Source organism: Borostomias antarcticus, assembly GCF_949987555.1.
Source record: "Borostomias antarcticus genome assembly, chromosome: 6".
Lineage (NCBI taxonomy): Eukaryota > Metazoa > Chordata > Actinopteri > Stomiiformes > Stomiidae > Borostomias > Borostomias antarcticus.
The window spans coordinates 2,552,009-2,572,008 of record NC_140239.1 but is presented as its reverse complement, the minus strand read 5'-3'; the positions used below and the strand labels follow the sequence as shown (position 1 = coordinate 2,572,008).

Genomic DNA, 20,000 nt, shown 5'->3' with positions numbered 1-20,000 from the left:
GTATTGTTAGCATTCCAAGGTGTGTGAGGATGTTGCTAGGTTAAAGCAGCAGCCACCTTGCTCTGGTGTTAATTGCCATCACACTTCACAAACAGCTTTTTTTAAATGTCAGATTGAAGAAAGCAATGGGGGAGGGGGGGGTTCTGAATGGTGCTATATCTATACAGTAAATAGTAGTCACAGCATCTACCATTCATCAATATAACGGTCAACACTGGCTAACCGTGAGAAAATGGACTCCCTCACAATAGAGTTAACAGAGTGATAGGGCAAGGGCGGCTTGGTTGATCCAACTGTGAAAAGAACCGAAAAAACTGAGAAGGAATGATGCTGGTTCCCTCCGCATTATGCAGGGCGACTGCGTTAACGAGGGAAGTGGCTCCATGCCTTAACCAGTATATTGATTTATATGCATTGGATGGAAGCCAAATTACTTCTCGCCGTTCCTTTTATCTCGATGTCCGGCGCGTCCCTGTGGTGTGCACACACACAGCCCCGCCAGCATAAATCTCTCCAGGCTCGATTCATATAAGCAAATTGGCTGGGGGGAAATAATTCAGAGAGCCCTTGGCAGAGGGGAGGAATAAACCCTCCCACTAGTGAAAAGCTAATAAATAAAGGCTATCGGCTTCTTTATGCATTGCACTTCCATCAATGTCAGGGAAGCCATTACTGTGGTATTTTAAGGACAAAATAGCCGCCACATATATTTGCAGAGTATGCTTTTTCCGAGCTCTAGTTCTACTTTTGCATGGCATACATCTAGTCTACTTGAAGGGCTCGTCTATCTCTACAAAGCAACACAAAGGTTGAAAATATGGGATGTTTCATTATTAAAACTGAATCTAAAATAAAAGCCCCATATCTAGGGAAAAAAGCAACAGTTGAAGAAAAGGCGGGGGAGGGGGGGGGGGCAATAATGAACATCAAGGAAGACATAGTCACACACAGAAACAAGATGATAAGCCGCTTACAAGGAAAGGCAGGGGCAGTATTTGTACAGCTACTTACTATTGTGTACAATATTAAAACATAATAAATTACTTGAGATGAAGGTAATTTATTATGCCATTTACTAGCCTTTTAGCAAGGTCCTCCTTCAGTAAGTCCTTTGGTTGTTCTGTGGTGGACGGGATTTCAGAGAGTGTGCCCCTGTCTTTCTCTACTTCAGGAGGGCTGATCTGTACCTGTAGCTTATAAAAACTCTCTGTATAGGAGGCTGTTTCTGAGGGGAATCTTGACTGTGCACACTGGGCAAGTGTCTCACTGCTCCCTGGAATCTTGTCCATGCTTCCGGTTCTGGTGGACACATCGGTAGGCCCTTCTGTGTCACTTGCATCTGCACTTCCTGTCTCGTCGGAATCCGGTGATAGTTTCTCGGGCACCGGCAAGCGATTCTCAGCATATGGCGAGTCGATTCCTTTGTCACCGGGTTTACTACCTTGAGATAATGGCTGAGAAGTGACTACTGGAGGAGGGCTTTCAGGTTTGGGAGTGTCAGGGCTCTGCCATGGGAAGCCCATTTTCTTGCTAAACATAGACGTTGTAGATGGAGGTTCCTCTTTTCCAGCTGGTTTCAAGGAGAAGATGGATCCAAAAGATGATGCACCCTCAGCTGCTCTGAAGATCTGAGCAGACAGAACAGGAATGTCAAGTATGCCCTTGGAGGGTTCTGCAGCTTGAGGTGGTTCAGTTTTATCAACCGCTGTAGAATCTGGCTCCCCGGTAAGCACAATGGGCTCATCGTGTCTTACCTCTCCCTCAGAAATAGCAGCTTTTCCTTCCTCAGTGGTCTGAATTATTGGACACTCTTCTCCCTCTAACTTATCTGTTCTCTCTGCCTCCTCTCTTGAGCATTTCTCAGTTGTTTCAGGTGCTTCCTCTCCAGGCAAAGCTGCCTTTTCTATTTCTGCGTCTGCTTTGTCACTTAGGACTCCAGCATCCTCAGATACTGGCTCCTTTGTAGCTGGTTCTAAGGGTCCTTGTCCACCCTGAGTATTAGGTTGCGTCTCTGGTCCTTTAAACATGCCAAAAAAGTCACCAGTCAAGGACTCAGTGGGCAGGCTGGTAGGCAGACCAAAGAAGGAGCTTTTTTGCTGAGGCTGCCCTGCAGCAGGAGGGGGAGCAGGTGAAGAGCCAAATAACGAACCTGGTGAGCCTGAGAAGAAGCCAGAAGATGCTGGTTTGCTTGTGGCACTTGAGGCTGAGAACATGGACATAAAGCCAGAAAACGGAGCAGGTTCAGGAGGCTTCTGTGGCCCTGCTTGTCTTGGTCCAGCCATTCTTGGTCCTCCCATTCTAGCACCTCCCATTCTTGGTCCTCCCATCCTTGGCCCGCCCATTCGTTGACCTGGGGGTGGGCCAGGTGGTCTTACCATGCCTGGTCTGGGCTGTTGGTATGGTCTTGGACCCAGGGGCTGTTGGCATGGTCTTGGACCCGAAGGATATTGCTGGCCAATCGACAGCGCTGGCCCTGTTGCCTGCATTTTCTCTGTCTCTGGGGGTTGGATGATTTCAATGGGTTTGTCCTCAATTATAGATGAGACAATCTCAGAGCTTTTTTCTTCAACAAGAGGTTTATCGACTTCCTCTGTTTTTTCCTGTTCCTCTGTAGCCTTATCTACGCCTGAGGTTGGTTTCTGGAATTCCAACATAGCATTCTGTGTTTCCTCTGTTGCTATCTCTGGTCCTGCAGTGTCTTTATTAGATCCAACTGCAGTCTTCTCAGATTCCATTACAACCGTCACAGATTTTACAGCTTTGTTTAAATCATCAGTAAGTTCTTCTGTACTTAAGGTTGCTTCCACTGCATGTTTGACTGTTTCTTCAGGTATGTCTGATTTCCCAGCCATTTCAACATCTGTCTTCTCATTTTCCTGATCACCTTTCTCTGATTCCACTGCTGCTGTTTTTAATGTCTCATTAAATTCTTCCTCTCTTTTGTTAGGCGGTGGTTTCGTTGATTCCTCCAGTATCTCAGACTTCATATGTTCAGTTGATTCCACTGCTTTCTCAATGTCTACAGACACAGCTGCTGCTGAAGGTTGCTCAGTATCTGGTAGTGATTCCGAAAGTTGATCTGCTTTGGGTAAAATCTCTACACCATGCTGGCTATCTGTCAATTGAACAGTACTTTCAGTGGATTTGCAAGCAATGTCAGTATCTGTAATATTTTTTAGAGAGGATTCTTGAGTCTCCTCGAGTTTCTGACCTACTCTTGGCTCACCCTTCACAGACACTACAAGAACCGAATCAGATGGTATATTTTCCAGGGCTTGTCCATCAGTGTGCTGATCCTCTGACACTAAGCTTTCTTCCACCTTATCGTTGGCTTCAATGGGCAGTGCCTGCTCAGGAGCAATTTCCTCCTTTACTAGAGTTACTGTTTCAGGTGGGGGTTCATCAGTTTTTTTCTCATCTCCCATGAATGACATGCCAAGGAGTCCAAAGCTGCCAGTTTTAGTTTTATTCAGGTCAGCACTTCCACCAAGTGAGAACATGGAGGAAACTTTGAATATACCCTCTGGCTCAGGTGGTATAGAGGTTGTTGGCGATGCATCAACTTGGGCCTGACTGGATGGTGGCTGTTGAGGTCCACCAAAAATAGAGAACAGTCCTTTTCCTGGTGGCTCTTTTTTAGCAGATGCTGCTGCTGGGGGAGCACTAGGACCACCAAACATAGAAAACATTCCAGATCCAGGAGTTTCTTTGGGTGTGGTAGAACCAGGGAGGATGCCACTGAAAACAGAAGATCCAGCTGCAGGTGATCTTTGTGGGGGTGCATCACCAACACGTGGGCCTCTTGGACTAGGTGGTTGCTGAGAAGTTGGTCCACCAAACATTGAGAATAGCCCTCTGCCTGGGGGCTCTTTTGGGGGAGGACCTCTAGGTGGCATAGTGTCCATAGTGGGACCTCTTGGGCCAGGTGGTGGCTGAGCAGCAGGTCCCCCAAACATTGAGAATAATCCCTTGCCAGGAGGCTCTTTGAAGGCAGATGCTTGTGGTAGTGTTTCTCTGGGTGGTTCAGGTGGAGGCTGAGCATTTGGCCCACTGAACATAGAAAACAAACCTGTTCCAGGTGTTTCTTTTGGAGCAGAAGAGCCAGGACGAATGCCACCAAGTATTGATGAACCAGGCTGGGAGGGAGTCTGCTGGGGACTTGCAGTAGAGCCACCAAACAGTGAAAAGAAGCTCTTTGCTAGTTGTTCTTGTGGGGCTTCTGGTTCTGGTGGAGCAACCCCAGGAACAGAGATTTCCTCTTTTGGGGAGAACATCTCTGTAATGGGAGTTTCCTCAGGTTTGGATTTACTGGCAGCTGCACTAATATCCTGTTGGGTCTTAGCCTCAATGGATACTGGCTCTTCAATTGGCTTAACTTTAGAGGAAGGACATTCTTCAACAGGGGAAATATGCTCAGATGCAGGTGCACTAGCTGTTACAGCCTCTGCTTTGATGTGAACAATGTCAGTGGTCTCTGAGGTCTCTGTTGCTTCTATGATTAAATCTTTCTGGGGTTCATCTGAGAGAAGAGTGGTGGTGTCGTCTGTGGGGGTGGGCACCATCGCTGATGACAAGGTGGAGAACTCCACTGATGGTGGCATAGTCGTGGTTTCTTCTGTGGGAGTAGTGGGCTTTTCTGATGCCACTATAGTGGGCTCCTCCAATGGAACAGTTTTAGGCTCCTCTGATAGGACGATTGGCTCTTGAGTTGTAATTTCATTGGTCATTACATCTTGAGAAAGGGCCGATTGCTCCCTGGTTGGTAGTGAGTCCAGACATTCAGTGGATGTGGTGTCCCCAGGAGAACAGATTGCCGGAGACTTCTCTTCCCGAGTAGTGTTGTCACTCAACTCCAAGAGCTCATCCTCTCCTATTGTGTCCTCTTGTGTACTGGCAGCTGAGACCCAAATATGGGGTAATAATCTCCTTTGAGGAACAAGCTCAGTCACATCTGTTAGTCCTTCTAAGGATATAGGGAGAGACGATGGAGGAATTATCGCCTCTGCATCTTCAGCAGATATGCCTTCCACAGTCATTGTGGATGAAATCGTTTCAGAGCCTGTTAAACTCTCATGTTGTGGGATATTCAATTCAGGCATTGTTTGTTTAAGATTTGTATCGTCTGATGTGGCCACTCTCAGAGTAGTTTCAGTGGAAATTGATGCAGCAATCTCCTTTAGTTGGGAGGACTCCGAAGTGTATCCACAGATCAAATCTTCTGTTGGTGTCTCACTGGAGGGTGAGGCCACAGGGGTGGTGCTTGGCGAAACCTGAGGACTGGTGCCTCTTGACACCAGTCCTTTATCTGGTGAATCAAAAGTTTGAGATGCAGCCAGAGTGGACAGTGCCGGTAAGGTCAAAGTGGTGTCCAACATGGGTCCAGAGCCACTGAGTGCAGAAATCACGGCAGAAACTGGGTTTTCTGTTGTGGGAGAATTACTGTCACTGGGTTGCACATGTGAGCGTGTCTCTGGCAATTTATAGACCAAATCTGGTAGATCCTTAGCTGGGGATATCAGGGGTTGAGTAGTTGATGCTGCATGGGCTACAATGCTGTGGGTTGGAGTCACCTGATACTTGGACTCCACAGATGGCATGACAATTGGCTCTTTCTTGAGAGACCGATCAGGTACAGTTGTGGCAGCTCTTGTTGTTGTCACGATAGAAGGCTGAGAACTTGATTGACCACTGAACATTGAGACCAAGCGTTTGACTGATGTCTCAGTAGTTGGCGATCCTGCAGGTGTTTGTCCAGGAGATGCCTGAGGGCTTGGAATAATAACCCCTTGGTCCATTTCCCCTCTTCTCACATTTGTTATAGGAGTCGGGCCTTGTGATGTGATGGCTTGAGGGATGAATCCACAAGTCACTGTTACCACAGCTTTCATTGATGTTGCTGTGGTTGGAGCTGCAGCAGTTGTTGATTGTAGCTGGACAGAAATTGGATATTGGCTTGGCCCTGCTTGAAGAGAAAGAGTAACAGGTTCCCTCACAATAGCTGAGGGTGTAGGAACACTCCTATCTATGCTCTGTGCACGCTGTGCAGGTGGATAAATAATTTGGGGCCCATAACACACTTGACTAACACTAGAGGGAGGCAATGGCTGGTCATATTTAATCAGTGCTCCACTCTCATACTGGCTTTTCTCACCAAAGCTGTCCACTGTTGCTTGTTTGATTAGAATTGTTGGTGTGGAGTGAATGCCATGTTGAACACTTTCTTGTCTTTGCATCATTGGCTGAGATCTATCCATGTAAACTCTGTCACACTGCTGATGCTGCAGGACCAATCTCTGTGCATTTAACTCAGGTGGTCTTTGAGGCAACGTTTCAGATTGTCTGGGCTCAATTACATGTGGGTCACTGACGTGCTGATAAGCATTTCTTGATGTGAAAGCAAGCCTTCTAGCCTGTGTTTCTTGAGGTGCAAGGGATTTAGGAGCCTCCATCTGTGGCTGAGCACAAGCAGTGTAATGTGAAGGACTCAATTGTAAATCATTCAGTTCTGATGGTGCTACAGATTGCTTTCTGAATTGCCTCATGCTGTGTTGGACACTTGGTTGTTTGTTGAAAGATTCTTCTCTGGGAATGGATGGTTTCTGATGGTTTGTGACAGAAACTGAGTCTTTAGTGGAGGCTGAGGTGTGAATTACTGGGGCTACAGATCGCTGTTGATAATTAGAATGATTACACACTGAGTTGGAGGTTCCTCGTGGAGAGGAAAGATCCTTGACTCCATGATCTGTCCTGCTTTTATTTCTGTCATCTTCTACCTCTACAGTCAAATCAACAACCCCCGGAAGTGATTTCTTTCCAGATGATTTTTCAATGTGTCGCTTCTCCAACATTCCATTCTTAACCTTGATATTGGTGAAGTCAATAGGCTGTCCATCTTGCAATTCAGTATAGTGTCTGGGTGTTTGTGGTAATTTTGGACTTCCAGAGAAGTCCATAGGTTTACTGTGAGATTTGGTTTCTTTGTATGGCCACCTCGAAACTGAAAATACTCCATTGCTGTGAAAAGTAGGGATCTCCGGATACAGGGGCTCAGTTGTGTGGAGTCCACTCATGGCTGGTCTTTCCTGAACTTGGATACATGGCTTCTGGATCAAATTTTGCTCTTGACATTTCTGTGGCTGTGAAGATGGTCTCATTATCAAAGGTACACCGACTAACTCTTGTCTGGTGAAAGTGGACCTGTCTTTTACAAGCGGCACTGCTCCAGTCCCTGAGGGATCAGTGATGTCTTGTCTTGTCATGTCTGCAGGTTTATGTGTTGATTTTGAAGACATATCCAAAAAGCTTTTGAGAGAATTTGCTGGTGCTGACATTGTTTTATAGGGCAACGTTTGAGCAGGGGATTGGGGTGTTTGTTTCCCTGGGATAGAGCTCATAGATTCATCCTTGATTAAACCTTGTTGAGGCTGACGTCGTCTTGTCTGTTGTACTTGGGGGGTAGGTGGTTCTACAATCAAAGGAACGCCAACAAAGTATTTCAGTGCCAGTGCACTGGCCATTGGCTTTTCCGTCACCAGTGCCATTGCATCTGAAAAGTTAGGATCTGTCATCTCGGCATCCATTTTAACTGCCTTTGGGGTTGTCCTTGGAGACATATCTAATGTGCACTTAATAGAGTTTGCTGGGGCTGAGGCTGCCTGATACAGTAGAGCTGTGGGTTGAAACACCACCCTGGATTCATTTGATAGGGAAGAAACTCTGGAAAGCCCTGAAGAAGCTTGCTGGCATAAAAGAGGACTTGGGGCATCTGTTCTACTTAGATGTTGCTGTGTTTGTGCCCGAATCACTGGTTGAGTCTGCTTCTGACTTAGTTGTTCTTGAGGACTTGGTGTCTCCATGACCAATGGAAGACCAACAGAGACATACCTGGCCAATTCTCTGGCTGATGGTTTGGTTTTCACGAGTGACATCACTTCAGTTTGGTGAGACTCTACTTCTTCCAGTGCTGTTGGAGATGGTTTCAGAGACATATCCAATGTTGCTTTCACAGCATTTGGGGGTGCTGATGTTCTCTGATATGCTTGACCTGATGGTAACGTTGCCAATGTAGATTGATTTGATAGGGATGGTTTCTTGACAAGAAGACCTGAAATGTTCTGAGGAGATGTTTGTTGCTGTGGAACAGAGCCTGGTTGGTTTACCCTGCTGTCAACACCCTGCTGTGGAGGGGTCTGAGTTTTGGTTTGCACCCCCACCTGTTTTTCTTTGTCAAGAGTTTCCTCTGAGGGAAGCTCCACAACTAATGGTACACCAACAGAGTCCATTCGTGCAAGTTCACGATGACTTGGTTTACTCCTCACAAGTGGAATTGCTTCAACAGGGGACGTCTCAGCTGTTTCTTCAGATGGCTTTTCTGATGACCATACATTTGGTTTGGAGGACATATCTAATGTGGCTGTTATTGAGTTAGCTGGTGCGGTGGCTTCCTGGGAGAATTGCAGAGACTGCATGGATCCAGTGGACTGGATTGAAGGAGATCTTTCCTGTGCAAAGACTGCCCTCTTATTATAGATAGGCACCTGTGGCCTTGTAACCGGGCTTCCCATCTGGGAAGCAGTTGAAGTCTGACTTTGCTGAGGCTGCTGCTGCACAATGGCTGGAGAACATGAAGGTGATATTTGCTGTTGATGAATGTCTGAGGGTTCAACTTTAGAGGACAGATCAAGAGATCCATGTAGGTCAGACATTTCCTTCAAAGCACCATGGGTTGCAGTTCTTCTATTTACTAATGACATTGCCTCAGTATCAAGATGCTCAGATGGCACCTCAACTACATGGGAATGTTGAGGAGATGGCTTTGGAGACATGTCCAATGTAGCTTTTATTGAGTTGGCTGGTGCAGTGGCTGTCGGATGGGGTTGGGCAGTTTTATGCATTGATCTAGTAAACAGGTTTGAGGGAGATGATTCCTGTGCCAAAATTGCCTTCTTATTGCTTACTTTATGGGCCTGAAGGGAAGTCTGACTTTGCTGAAGTTGCTGTTGCACAATGTCTGGAGAATGAGAATGTGATGGTTCCTGTTTGTGAATGTCTGAGGGTTCAGCTTTAGGTGACAGATCAAGAGATCCTTGGAGGTTAGACACTGTATCACTGACTGAAGTTATTTTCTTCAATAATGAAATTGCCTCTGTATCAGAAATCATTGGTGACACTGCGGCTGAATAGTCAGCAGGTTTTGGAGATGGTTTTGGGGACATGTCTAGTGCACCTTTGATTAAATTTGCTGGTGCTGAGTCAGTACGGTAAGTCTGAACTGATAGAGAGGGTCTGCGATCAAGTGGTGGTCTCTGGCTGGACCCAATCCTTGTTTCTGGGCAGGGAGATCTTCTCAGAGAAGGAGAATCGTGACCAATGCTTGTGTCTGGACTGGTAGATCTCAGAGAAGGAGAATCCCTTTTGCACAAATCCTGGCTGGGGGATCTCACTAACGAGGACTCGTATCCAACCCTTACCTCTGGACTAGGCAATCTTCTCAATGAGGAGGATTCACTCCCTACCCTTACTAGTGGACTGGACAACCTTCTCACTGAAGATTCATGCTCAGCCCTTATATCTGGGCAGGTTGATTCTGAAGCAGAGCCATCCTCAACTTTTATTTCTGGAGTGGACACTATTCTCACAGGTGTGTAGTGTGGAACTTTATGCCACATAGAGGGCTGAGGAGAAACATTTCTTAGGAGTGGAACACTTTTAACTATTTGTGAGGGGAGTTCTAACACCGTCTCTTCATTCGTCCATTCAGTTTCTTCATCCTCAAGCTCCTTAGTCAAGTCTACAACTGCAGATGGTTTTTGATCCACAGACTTCTGCAACTCATTTTGCTTTTTGTCTTTAACCCTCTTTGATTTATACTTTGAGAAGTCAACAGCCTGCACTTTTTGCTTGTCAGCGGCGCCCTCCACAGTCTGCAGTGATGCATCCTTCATTTTTATGTTCTTGTCTTTTTTACTGACAGATGCAGATAAATCCAATGTTCTGCTACTGGGAAACTCCTTCCTGCGGTAAATTGAAATGGACTTGTATGCACCATCTAACATTCCTTGGAATTGTGGCAAGGCTGTCTGAGGTGATTTTAGTGCTGGTTGTTGTCGAGGTGAGAGTGGTGTTTTGTTTGCCTGCTGAACTGAGGTGGACTCTCTTGTCTGGGAAGGTTGTCTTGACAGTTGTGGCCTCTGTGGTGAGGCAACTGAGGGTGAACCCACAGATGCCGCTGGGGGAGTTGGTAATATTCGATTAGAAGATGTAACTGTTGGTTTGGATTTATATTGCTCTGTGGTCTGTGCTACACTATGTGGAACATCCTCTTTGACCATCTTAGAACCCACAGATGCCGCTGGGGGAGTTGGTAATATTCGATTAGAAGATGTAACTGTTGGTTTGGATTTATATTGCTCTGTGGTCTGTGCTACACTATGTGGAACATCCTCTTTGACCATCTTAGATCTCAAATTTTGAATGCCAGAAGACGGCATACCTTTTGCCTGTTTGTCATTGGAGCTCACCTCCTGAGTAGATGGTCCTATAGGTGTTGCAGGAAGTTTTCTCATGGGTGAAGGAGGTCCTGGTTTTGATGTGGGGGTTTCAGGGAGCTTTCTAGTAGGGGTGGAAGCCACTGGAATCTTACTAGAAATGGTTTGGGAAATAGAGCTTGCAATTGAGCTTGGTGTTGTGGTTGTTTTACTAGCATTGGGATCAGAGGACCCACCAACAAATCCACCAATAGCTGAAAATATGGAGGTTGTCTTCTGTTTAAGATGGTCTGCAGCTGTGTTTTTCTCAGCATCCACTATCCTGATGGCAGGAATAGTTTGTCTGTTTTGAGATAGATGTGTACCGTAAGTCCCTGGGGAACGTACAGATGTGTTGTATGATGGTGAAAGGACATCTTGTATACCCTGATTTTTCCAATAGGGACCTCCATGACCACCCTTCAATGACTTAAAAGTGAGATCAGTGGCACCCAATGGCTCCTCTTGATAGTCATAACCAGTTTCTTTCGTGTTTATTTTGATTTTCTTAAGCTTGTAAGCACTTAAGTCAACAGGCTGTTCTGCTTGGAACACAATGGACTCCTGAAACATCTGGGAGAAACTTTCCAAGTTCATATTCATAATCTTATCGCCTTTTTTGAAGGCTGAGGTGAGGTCCATGGGGGCATTCAAGAGCTGGGATTCTCTTTGATGTTGATCTGAATTCCGGAGAATGTATTTTTCATTGTAGAGGGGAATCTTGAAGCCACAGAGGGTGACTTTATCCCTCTCTCTTTGTTTTAGAATGTTTGCAATGTTTTCAGTAATTTGTCCTAATACCTGTACATCCTCCGGTGCAGCACAAGCATACAGGTGCTTACCAGCTCTGTCAGTCAGAAGGGAATAAATGAACTCTTCATTTGTAAAAACATAGTACCCACAATCCCCTGTCTCAGCTGGCCACCACATTCCTTGATCCAACAGAGAAAGCCATTGCTGATACCACTCAGAGTCCTCAAACATGTCCTCCTCTACATCTCCAGTAATTCCCACAGAGGTGCTAAGGTCCATAGCACCATGGGTCAAATCCATTGGCCCCTTCTTTGACAAAAGTCTTCTGAAAAAGTCTGTTGCTGATTTTTTATCAAACACTTTCTTTTCTTTTAAGGAACTGTGAAGCCTATTTTTATCCAATACTTGGCTGGATTCAAGGATGCTACCTTCAGTAAGAGACTGGCATCTGCTGAGCTTTGTTTTTGTCTCCTTTGGGGCCAGATTTAGAGCACTGTCCATCTCAATCCAGGGTTTCTTGCACATTCTATCTTGATTACTAAGGTCACCCAGATTGTCACAACTGCTCCACGGTTTCTTTTCCCTGCAGGTCATGTCAAACAGAATAAGATCCTCCTCTTCTGGCCCAAAAAAGCCATTCTGAGGTTGCTGTCTTCTTGAGTCTCTCCAAGGATGTGAGGGTATGTTAAACTGGCTGGTGTCCATTTCTTTAAGGTTCTGCCACCCAATATTTTCCCAAGATGATACACCATTTGTTTGCTGTATGTACCCCTGATCTACCTGATAATGTTCCTGGACTTGAATAGCTAAGGCTTCAGTCAAAGCATAATCATTGAGTTGTTGCCAAAGAAGAGCCTCAATGAGACACTGATGCTCATATAGCTCTGGGGCAATAATGCCATGCTCTGCAAAGTTGTACAATAGATCCTGGTAACCATACTCATCAGCTGTGCCATACAAAAGGTGTTGGATTTCATCCAGGTAATGTTGGGTAGTGTTAACATTAGGCAAATTGTGAGAATATTGAGGCTCCTGACTGGAATGAGCACTTGAGGTGGCTGTGGCACTTGTGCTGGTTGATGGAGTAATTGTGGTAATTTCATCTTTGTTTTGTTTTGGAAGTATACGATCAATAAAACTTTTTTCTGTTTCCTTCCCATTGGGTGGGGTGATATTATTGCTTGGCCCTGATTTGAAAATGGTGGATAAGAATCCAGCTGAGCTGCCAATAGAGCTGGTCTTTGGTTCATCCTGTCCAGACTGTATGATGGGTGTTTCTTGAGCCTTTGATGCTGGCACTTCTTCTGTGGCACCAGAATGTCCAGAGGGAAAATCTTTCAGTGCATGTGCTTTTATATCTGTTTCTTCTCCGCCATCCTGAAAAGAATGCTCCTCTACCGGCTTGGCCCGCTGAATCTGTGGGCGCCCTTGCCCAGGCTTAATACCAGCTGGACCTGCCTGTTGTGGTTGTTGGGGTTTCTGACCAGCAGGTTGGCTATTCGGTGTCTGCTCCTCAGTTGTGGCTGTAAGCTTGTTGAACAATCCAGAAAACAATCCCCCTGATTCAGCTTGAGGTGGATTTTGAACGGGCTTGTTTGGACCTTTTTGATTTGTATTTGTTGTTTGTTGCAGAGGTTCTACGTCAGATATGGTAAGCTTGAGGAAGCCAGAGAGCAAACCACCTGTTGGAGCAGGCTGCTGAGCTGCCCCTTGTTGAGGAACAGGTGTATTGGATTGCTTTTGCTGTGCAGGTGATGACTGTTTAGGGGGTGTATTTTCTGAAGCCCCAATCTTTAAAAACCCAGAGAGGAATCCACCTTGTTGATTAGGTTGAGGGGCCTGTTGACTTGAAGTTTGGCTTTGACCTAGAACATTTGTCTGATAACCCTGTTGAGTCCCAGGCTGTGGTGAAGGCTGTTGTGGTGCACCATCAGCAGCTGCCAGCTTGTTAAACAGCCCTGATAGCAATCCACCCTGCTGTGGCTCAAGGGCTGGAGGTCCAGGCTGAGGGATGTTATTTTGCCTTTGTAAGGGCTGTCTGTTACCCTGCTGTTGATTTGTGCGATTGCCAGGTTGCTGTTGCTGGGGTGGAGAGGGCTGAGCTGCAGAAAATATCCCAGAAAGAAAACCACCCTGTTGACTGGGTGGTTGCTGGGGTGTATTTTGACCTGGTCCAGGTGCTTGCGGCTGGCCTGGCTGACCACCATGTGGTGGCTGAGGGGCTCCAGCATCTACAATCTTGTTGAAAAATCCTGACAACATTCCTCCAGGCCTACTGGGAGGTTGCTGTGGGGGAAGCTGATGTTCCCTTTGCAGGTTCTGCTTGTTCTCTTGCTGCTGATTTAGCTGGCTCCCCACAGGGACAGGCTGTTGTTGCTGTGCTGGTGGCACTTGGCTGGTGGCAGCAGCATCTGGAGCTCCCATGCCAAACAGGCCAGAGAGGAAACCACCTTGCTGTTTGTCCAGTGGTGGTGGCTGTGGTGGCTTTTGTTCTTGGTTTGGAGCTTGGCTACCTGGTACTGGTTGTGGCTGAGGTGGTGTAGGGTCTACTGAGGTTATTTTATTAAAGAGCCCAGACAAAATACCACCTGGTTGTGGAGTTTGTTGGTTTGTTTGAGCACCAGGGTCACCTTGCTGTGGTTGAATTGGGGCAGGCGGTGTTGTCTCTGAAAATTTAAGCAGCCCACCAAACAGGCCGCCTGGCTGGGGTAGTGGTGCTGCATGCTCAGGTGGTTTTTGAACTTGAGGATCTGGCTGCTTTGGATTATTTGCTTGCTGATCTGGAGCCCCTGAATGTTGCTGCTCTTGGCTGGGTTGAGGTTGATCTGTTGAGTGTGGAGTTTCTGCGGATGCCAATTTAAGCAATGCTCTCAAAAGACCTCCTGGTTGACTTGGAAGAACAGCGCTGTGGTGTTGTGTGGGAACAGGCCCTAGTGTATCAGGCAGCTCCTGGTCAGACTTGGCTGGTGATGTTTGAGGGGGTTGAGGCCCAGTCACAGTGTCATTAGCTAATTTCAAAAACCCAGACAAACGACCTCCAGGTTGGGTTGGGGGTGGCTGAGCAGCAGCCTGTGCTGGGACACTCTGCTCTTGTGGTTGGTTAGCCTGACTGCTTGGAGGCACTGGTTCTGCCTGTGTTGCAAGAGACTGAACACTACCAGATACATTGTCAGCAAATTTTAAAAATCCAGAAAGCAATCCCCCTTGTTGAGGAGCTGCAGCACCTTGTTGTGCCTGCTTGGTAGCAGACTGAGGAACTGAGGAGAACAAGCCTGAAAATAACCCACCTTGTTGTGGCTGCCTAGCACCTGCCTGGGCTTTGTTGCCACTAGACGCATCTTCTGACGAGGCTAGTGTGAACAAGTCAGAGAGCATGCTCTGAGGTTGTGGATTAATTTGGGGCTCAGATTTAGGTAATGCTTCTTCCTTAGGCTTTGGCTGGCTTTTATCTTTAGATGTAGGAGCCATTTCAAGCTGGGATGATGCATCGGTCTGAGTCAGTGAGCCAGGTTGACTTTGAGAGTCTGTAGGAGGCTTCGGCTGCTCTCCGGGGGCCAACATCTGTTCGGTGCCAGGATCTGTGCCTTCTTGTAAGTCTGGGGTTGTAGAGGCTGTTACTTGTGGTTTTGGTGGTTGCTGAGCCGTCTCATTCAGTGGCGCCTTGAAGAGGTTAGAAAACCACCCTGTATCCACGTTCCCTTTAGAGACACTTTCAAGAAGTGCTGCATGGCTTGGGGATGGAGTTCTAGAAGGGCTGGGAGACACATCCTTTTTAGCAGCATCAATGTCCTCACCAGAGCCAAACTTCAGAATGCCAGAGAGCATGCCTCCCTCTGCTTTGGTTGCCTGCGATGTGGATACATTTTCAGAGGAGAAAAATGGTAGTTTAAGTTTGCTGCCAAGAAATGACTCCTCTGCAGGTGTTGAGGGGTCACCCTGGGGAGGCTTTTCAGATGGGGCTGTTGATATAAGTGAAGTGAACGATTTCTTAAAAGGACTGAAAAACCCAGTGTCCTCGGCAGCGGCTTCACCTCGTGGCTTTGTATCAGATTTTGGCTCAACAATTGTAGGTGTTAGCCTTTGCTGAATGTCAGGAATCTCACCAGATGACTCTGTTTCTGGAAGAAGCTCCACTGACCCACTTTCAGTATCTGGAAGAAGTTCTACCGATCCAGTCCCTGACCTTTCACCAGACCCTGTACCCTCAGGACTTCTGGATCTGTCTATAGATCCTTGTCGGGACTCATTGCTTTGTGCGGATGCACTTCTTGGCTCCGGTGATTGGGATGATGTCACTCCAGATGATGGTTTACTGGAGAAGAGTCTCATTGGGCTAAGTCTTCCCAACATAGAGTCAACAATAGAGGTGGTCTCCTGAGTTTGGCCACTACTGCCTTGTGCCTCAGCCCCAGCTGGCATTGCGCCTTGGTTGCCCTCCTGCGGCTGGCTGGGATCGGAGGACTGAAAAGGTAGAAGAGACTGAAGCGAGAATTTTTTCTCTGTCATTGGCTCCTGAAGCGCAGGAGGAACAACGGCTACGGGGGTTGTGGTGCCAGTAGGTTTGGGGATGAAAGAGAGAAGTTTGGAAATGCCAGACTCTATCTGTGGTGGTTGCGGAGAGGTGGATTGGGTTGTACCAACAGGGGTTTCAGTGGCTTCTGCAGTGGGCTTAGAACCTGTTATGGTGTTAAATAAGGAGCTCATAGCATTTTTCACCCCAGCTATACCCTGCTCCACAGCAGTGTCCTCTTTCATTTCAGCCGGCTTGGCCTCATCATCCTTGGCCTCATCATCCTTGGCCTCATCATCCTTGGCCTCATCATCCTTGGCCTCATCACTTTTGGTCTCATCACTCTTTGCCTTTCTTTTCACATCAGTTGGCAAAGCTGGGAGCCTTCTCCTTGGTGATTTAGGTAGAGTTTCATATTTGTTGATCTCGTCCTCTTTCTCAGCCAGGTATTCAGACACAGAGTGAACCAAGCTCTGAAGTTCATCCATGGTGTCTACATACACATCACTTGGCTCCTCCTCTGGAGACAACGCAGGATCTTGTCCATGGCTTGCCCTCCTTTCACTCCAATTGCCCTCTGCTCTGTAAGGGGACATGTAATTGTCCGGGTAATAGTAGCTTTCATATTCATATGTGACATCCCCCTCAATGAATGTCTGGTCATCCAGTTCTTCCTCCGACCCAAAGGAGTACTGCATCTCATCTGACCCAATTGACCCATATTCACTCTGGGCCCCAATTCTTGCCGCCTCTTCCCTGGCAGCCTCCTCCTCCCGGTAGATGGCATAGTTCTCCAGTGTGTCCTCCAATGTCGTTTTAACCCACAATCTAGTCTTATACAACAGACTCTCTTTGTCTCTCTGGTGTTGTTGTATTTGCTTTACAGAGGGGATAATGTCAATTTCAGGTGGGGAGGCCTCATCCTCGAAGCTGCCTGCCTCTTTATAAACAAGACGCACGCCCCCGCTAACAAAACCGTGGCTCTTCCTGTGAGGCAGGAAGTCTGTGTCATCAAATTCCTCTGGTACTTCATCCGGTGACCCTGCATCACACTCAACTGTGTGGTAAAACCTGCTGCTTTTGGATTGTCTGGGGCTGTTTGAGATGCGGTAAATGATGCTCTTGTCCTCGTCCTCCCAGGTCTTCTGCTCTTGGTCCAAGTAATCGTCCAACACTCCACTGTCTGGCACTTTGAATCTTTTCTCCCAGTCCTCCACACCCATGCCAGAATCTACTGGGAATATTCTGACCCTTCCCTTACTCTTTGAATGTCTAGTTCAGACAAAAATAACATAGATGCCATGCAGGAAGAAGTGGAAATTGTTGCAAAGAAAGAAAAAAACAAGAGGTTAGTAGTGAATAAAGCGAATAAAGCAAATAAAAGTATATATAATGGTAATGAAAGGCAAACAAAGTTTGATGAACGTGTGTGTATGCATATGCTTGGTGGCAGTGACAAAATAATGCTTTGTGTGATTTATATATAATTTGTTTTCTTTAACAGAGTCTAATTTCCGAAGCAATTTTCAGTCTAATTTCCGAAGCAATTAAATGAAATTGCATTGTGGTAATTATTCCCAAACTGTGAAATACAGTACATAACCATTTGAATATGCGTTTAAACTTACCAGCCTGATGTTTTTTAATACCCAATCATATTTTTCTTTAAGGGCTTATTTTTCAACACAGGATATTTCACCAGTAGTGCCTGCAACCTGGCAACATACTGAAACTACAACTATGGTTCAGGTAAACAGGTACACCGTTCAGAACCCAAGGTTAAGCGGTATTGGAATCAGGCAAGTGGGAAACTGCATTACGAGTCCCTTGAGAGGAGTTAGTTTAATTCTAAGCCTCTAATCCTGTATCTGGTCTCACATTAGGACAGCAGTAGGATATTCTTACGCCCCTACACAGCTTGAGTTGTGCTGTCCAATCAGATTGCTCTCCCACAGACAGCAAACAGGTAATGTTTGTGTGTATATGTGTGTGTGTGTGTGTGTCCGTCTGTGCATGTGTGTGTGTGTGTGTGTGTGCGTGTGTGTGTGTGTGTGTCCGTCTGTGCATGTGTGTGTGTGTGTGTGTGTGCGTGTGTGTGTGTGTGTGTCCGTCTGTGCATGTGTGTGTGTTTACCTTGGTTCTCTGGGTTCTCTGTAGTCCAATTCATAGCTCTGTAAAGAGTCGGACTCCTTGGATTGGCCTTCGTGCTGTAGCCTGCGACCCATGGGGTACTGGTGCACGGACGAGTTGGGCTGGGATGTGGTGTGGTACCGTGGGGGGCGACTGCCAATCTCGCTCCGGTAGTCACTGTCACGATCATCCACTGCACTATCATGGTCTTCAAACGCTGGGAGGAGAGGGCAAACAGATTACTGTACAGTACATGAGAGATACAGATTGTTTCTCCCTCTGTGACAAACAGTTATTGACGTAAACACCATGACAATCAACTGATTTTTAAGTGTTTACCTCAGCATATGGGAGTTTAGCTTGGGAACTTTGGAAATCCAATGTCATGTTTTTTTTTTTAACAAGTATAACTCCTTTAACTTGCTCAGTTTCAGATGAAGTTATAATTTCATTCTGTAAAAAGACGCATTTAAAGTTTTACCTTATCTTAATGTATAAGTCCAGAAAACTTTTTTTTCTATCCACTATCTTGTTCTTAATAAACAGCTGATGCCTATCTGGAAGACCAATTCATGTACTCGCCCAATTAGTAGCGTTACTGACAAATTACTTTAGATGCATCTGTGTTTGTGTACACATTATTATCAACCAGCATGTCAGTGTTGAGAGTCTTGGATCAAATCTCCCTGAATGTTGTCAAATTAAGCCTCAAAAGGAAGAGCATGGCCAGAGGAGACATCTGGTTTCTCTGTAGCAAGTCAAGTCAGCAGTGACTGTGTAAGCTACAGTATGTTGGCCTATAGCGCCCTCCTGTGGTCGGGAGCAGGGAAGCAGGGCATGGACAGCTGGACAGACACAGGGATGCATGGTTTTAGGTGCAGGTCAAGGATATCTCTGTAATCTGGACATTTATCCATTTCTATGTAATTTGAAGAGACGGAGACACTAGGCCATGCATTCACCATTACCTATTTATCTATTTATGATTATTATAATTATTATTTTGTTTCGGATGTATCCCTCATGCTGAAATTAAACTACCCCCCACCCCCCCCCCCTCCACGTTCCCTTTAGAGACACTTTCAAGAAGTGCCGCACGGCTTGGGGATGGGGTTCTAGAAGGGCTGGGAGACACATCCCTCGTGCTGAAATTAAACTACCCCCCCCCCGGGATCGAGCCATATTCAGATCTGGCGAGACAAGGGCGCAACCCCCCCCCCCCCCCATACATTCACCATTATTAAGGTGAGAAAGGGAGGGGGAGAGTTGAATATGGTCTATATATAATATGACCAGCCCAGTGGCCTTGTGGTTAGAGTCCACCTTGAAACTGGGACGCTGGGGGTTCAATCCCCAGCCGAGTCATACCAAAGACTATAAAAAATGGTACCCAATCCCTCCCTGCTTGGCACTCAGCATCAAAGGTTGGATTGGAGTTAAGTCCCTGCGAAATACTAGCATCATGTCCAGGGGGTGTACTTGTACATATTAAGCTGCTTTACTCTAAGAAATCAGAATATGTTATCCTGCCCTATAGGCCACTAGGCTCTAGAAGCATTGGTTGTCAAGATTACTTACTTACTTTATATAATACCGGTCTATAATATAGGTGTATATTATATACAGTATATAGACCAAACCATGCATTGGCCACAAGGGTGAAGAGGACATGAATCCATAGAAATAATGGTCACAAGTGGAACGAGGACAGGACGCCACAGAAACAAGATTGAAAAGGTTGATATGAGTGGTGTACATACTCTGCTGCTTGCTCCATCCGAAATAACTCCAGTTGCCTTGTGGCATGGAAGCAAGTATTCACATAACGAAAACAAAGTGGGCAAGATATCTTCTGGTGATGCAGAACTATTCAACAATCATTCAGAGGCATTAGATAAGATACAGTAACATAAATGTAGGCATCCCAAAGTACTGACAATAAAGATGGAATTAATACATTTAAAAAAATGATGATCACGGACATGATATAAGGACCAAAACCCAATTGTTTTCCAAGTTGCAGACCAAGTGATCCATGGAAATGTGTCATATACATATAGGCTATGGTCAAAAGTGTTTAA

At 46.2% G+C, this 20,000-nt stretch overlaps 1 protein-coding gene across 1 annotated transcript in view; it reads right to left on the bottom strand.

The window, feature by feature from the left end:
• Positions 1-20,000, bottom strand: part of LOC311310175 (protein unc-13 homolog B-like) — a gene marked incomplete at both ends in the record, with an annotated part of 98,647 nt that overhangs the window by 48,934 nt on the left and 29,713 nt on the right. The window contains 2 exons of the mRNA XM_084439599.1: positions 17,923-18,136; positions 19,680-19,715. Coding sequence (XP_084295725.1) covers positions 17,923-18,136; positions 19,680-19,715 — 250 coding nt within the window. The remainder of the gene's footprint in view (positions 1-17,922; positions 18,137-19,679; positions 19,716-20,000) is intronic.